At 41.2% G+C, this 3,039-nt stretch overlaps 1 protein-coding gene across 1 annotated transcript in view; it reads left to right on the plus strand.

The window, feature by feature from the left end:
• The first annotated feature begins 1,174 nt into the window (after positions 1-1,174).
• Positions 1,175-3,039, plus strand: part of ARHGAP39 (Rho GTPase activating protein 39) — an 847,370-nt gene continuing 845,505 nt past the window's right edge. Inside the window, 1 exon segment of the mRNA XM_053715434.1 lies at positions 1,175-1,310. Coding sequence (XP_053571409.1) covers positions 1,300-1,310 — 11 coding nt within the window. The 5' untranslated portion in view covers positions 1,175-1,299.

A 3,039-nucleotide genomic window follows, 5' to 3' on the forward strand; every position in this document is an offset into this window, starting at 1 on the left:
ATGTGTGGGTACAGTAAATGAGTAAGAGGAAAATTACAGCTAAACACAAACACTGCAGAAATGTAAAAATAGCCATTGTCATTAAGGGCAAGAAAATTGAAAAATGGTCCGGTCATTAAGGGGTTAAAGGACACTGAACCCAAAATTTTTCTTTCATGATTCAGATAGAGCATGAAATTTTAAGCAATTTACTAATTTACTCCTATTATCAAATTTTTTTCATTCTCTTGGTATCTTTATTTGAAATTCAAGAATGTAAGTTTAAATGCCGGCCCATTTTTGGTGAAAAACCTGGGTTGTTCTTGCTGATTGGTGGATAAATTCATCCACCAATAAAAAAGTGCTGTTCAGAGTTCTGAACAAAAAAAAAGCTTAGATGCCTTCTTTTTCAAATAAATATAGCAAGAAAAACGGATAATAGGAGTAAATTAGAAAGTTTCTTAAAATTACTGCTCTATCTGAATCACAAAAGAAAAAATTTGGGTTCAGTGTCCCTTTAACGCACAATAGTGACTGCATTTTTTGCTCAATTTGTAATCTGGATTTAAATCTTGCATTTATTTATTATTATTATAGTAATAATTTATAAGTATGAATATAGTTCACTCACTATTATTTATGGGCCATATACAAATTGTTTTGGTTCAGGGAATGTAGGTTTGGCAATGTGACTAGAGCAATCCCTTCATCCACATCCACAGACACGAGGGCTTCAACCTGCGTGGGTTTGCCAGTCAGTTGCATGGCTACAGTGGGTGAGAACACTGAGGGGACCTGTTGTCATTATCACACTGAGGTAACAGGGTTTGTAAGATTGATATTTTTTTACAAAACACTTCTTCCCTGTCCCATTTCTCACTTTCATTTATTTACATTATATTTATCGGCAAAGGTGACTTCCCCTCGATAAAGGATTAGTCAGCCAGAGTGGTCCAGCGAGCTCGCGCGCTCCCGCTGAGCTGCACCTGCTGTCCAGGCAACTGCGCGCGCCACAACAGCAGCAGCACGAGCTCCTCCTCCATTCAGTACCTGAAACTGCTACTAGGCGCGTGGAATGCGCGCCTCTCTTCAGTTAGGAGCGCGCCTCTCACTGACAGACGAGAACGCGCAGGCTAGCGCAGGAGGCGGGGGGCGGCCTTATCTCCATCCTCCTTCTCATGGCATCCTCCGCCGGTCTGCGGACCCTGCACGGGGCGGACGGTTACCGGCTGAGCAGCTAGTACACGGCTGGACTGTGGGGAGGGGGGAACAAGGGGGGTCGTCAGCATCACCAAGGACTGGTATCCAGTGGCCGCGGACATGGCGGAGAGGTGAGCACCCGGCGGGCACGGTGTGTGGGGGTGATGATAATGATGCCTGTCACTCACAGTGTTTATTTGTATATATAAATAATGTGTGTGTAAAACTACATATATCTCGATCTGTTCCTCTGGTAACATAATATATTATTATTATTATATGGTATTATACCATGCTTCACCCTCAGCAAGCTTCTATGTATCACTACTGTCTGTCATAACCCTATTATCTATCTATCTATCTATCTATCTATCTATCTATCTATCTATCTATCTATCATGTGTTTGTGGGTCCCTGTCACTAGAGTTGGGTACAAGCTGATGTGTCTGTTACCAGAGGAGGTGGCAGCTCTGTGCCCAGGGTGTAGGGATTGGCCCTGTGATGTGTGATAGGTATCACTGGGGGAGGGCACAGGGAGTGGCTATATCTATCTATCTATCTATCTATCTATCTATCTATCTATCTATCTATCTATCTATCTATCTATCATGTGTTTGTGGGTCCCTGTCACTAGAGTTGGGTACAAGCTGATGTGTCTGTTACCAGAGGAGGTGGCAGCTCTGTGCCCAGGGTGTAGGGATTGGCCCTGTGATGTGTGATAGGTATCACTGGGGGAGGGCACAGGGAGTGGCTATATCTATCTATTTATTTATCTATCTATCTATTTATCTATCTATCTAATCTATTATTAACTGAGAGCTGACCACATGATTATGGGACATTCCATACGTTACAAATCTGTATAGTTTAATTCCAGATTTTACACAGTTCAGTACAAATAATTATGAGGATGTGGGCTCTGCTTTGGAGAGCTTAGTGTTACAATGAAGTTTAACAGGTTTATCTATTTGACTCTCTGTCACCTACATCAGGTTTGGGCAACTGGTGGCCCTCAGGTCTGTGTTTGGCCCACAAAGGCTTTCACTGCAGTCTTCATCCCATCTTGTAGATCACAAAAGAATGCCCAGTTTTACCCCAGTAAGAATTTATTAGCCCACACAATATTAGCACTGATTTTTTGTTACCGTTCCCACCCTCTCCCATGCACACAATGGATTATACTATGGATTGATTATAATAGCTAAAAAGAATTGTTGCTCTGAAGACACAGGACAACATGTGCAGCCCTTTCAGTAATATCCTTTGGCCATCACCAGCTTTAATGCATTTATATTTGTAAACCTTATCACTTATTAGCAACACACCAGGTCTACATAGACTTTAAACACATTTGTTTTTACTACAAACATTAACCCTAAGAAGATTTACAAGTTTTACTTTCATAAATATCAATTATTCAGATTCTCTGAATGCCCTAAAATAAGTTATGCGTTGTTGGTTTGGAAACCCACACTACTTAGCATCTCCTTTAAAGTACATTAATGCTTTAGAAATATTTTCTCTGGGTCCCTTGGACACAAAGCTTTAGTCTCACACCAGCTAACCCTAAAGTCTTGTTTGCCCATTTAGTTGGAATCTGGCAGGAACCAAAGTCCTGAAATGATTATGGCTCATAAAAAGTGGATTAGCTGCTGTTTTTTTCCATTTCTTTTGAATGGATTATCTGGCTGCAAAATCTCCTTTTTATCTTGACAGGCCTGTGTAATTGGGATGTGAAAAAGCCTCATAGTTTGCAGTGCATTGTGAAACCTGCTAAGAATGTCAGATATCTTCCTGTATTACAGTGAATTTGAGCTCCCTGGGAGGCAGAGGGTTAAAGTTTCCTGCATGTGAGAAACT

This window comes from Bombina bombina, chromosome 5 (genome assembly GCF_027579735.1).
Source record: "Bombina bombina isolate aBomBom1 chromosome 5, aBomBom1.pri, whole genome shotgun sequence".
Lineage (NCBI taxonomy): Eukaryota > Metazoa > Chordata > Amphibia > Anura > Bombinatoridae > Bombina > Bombina bombina.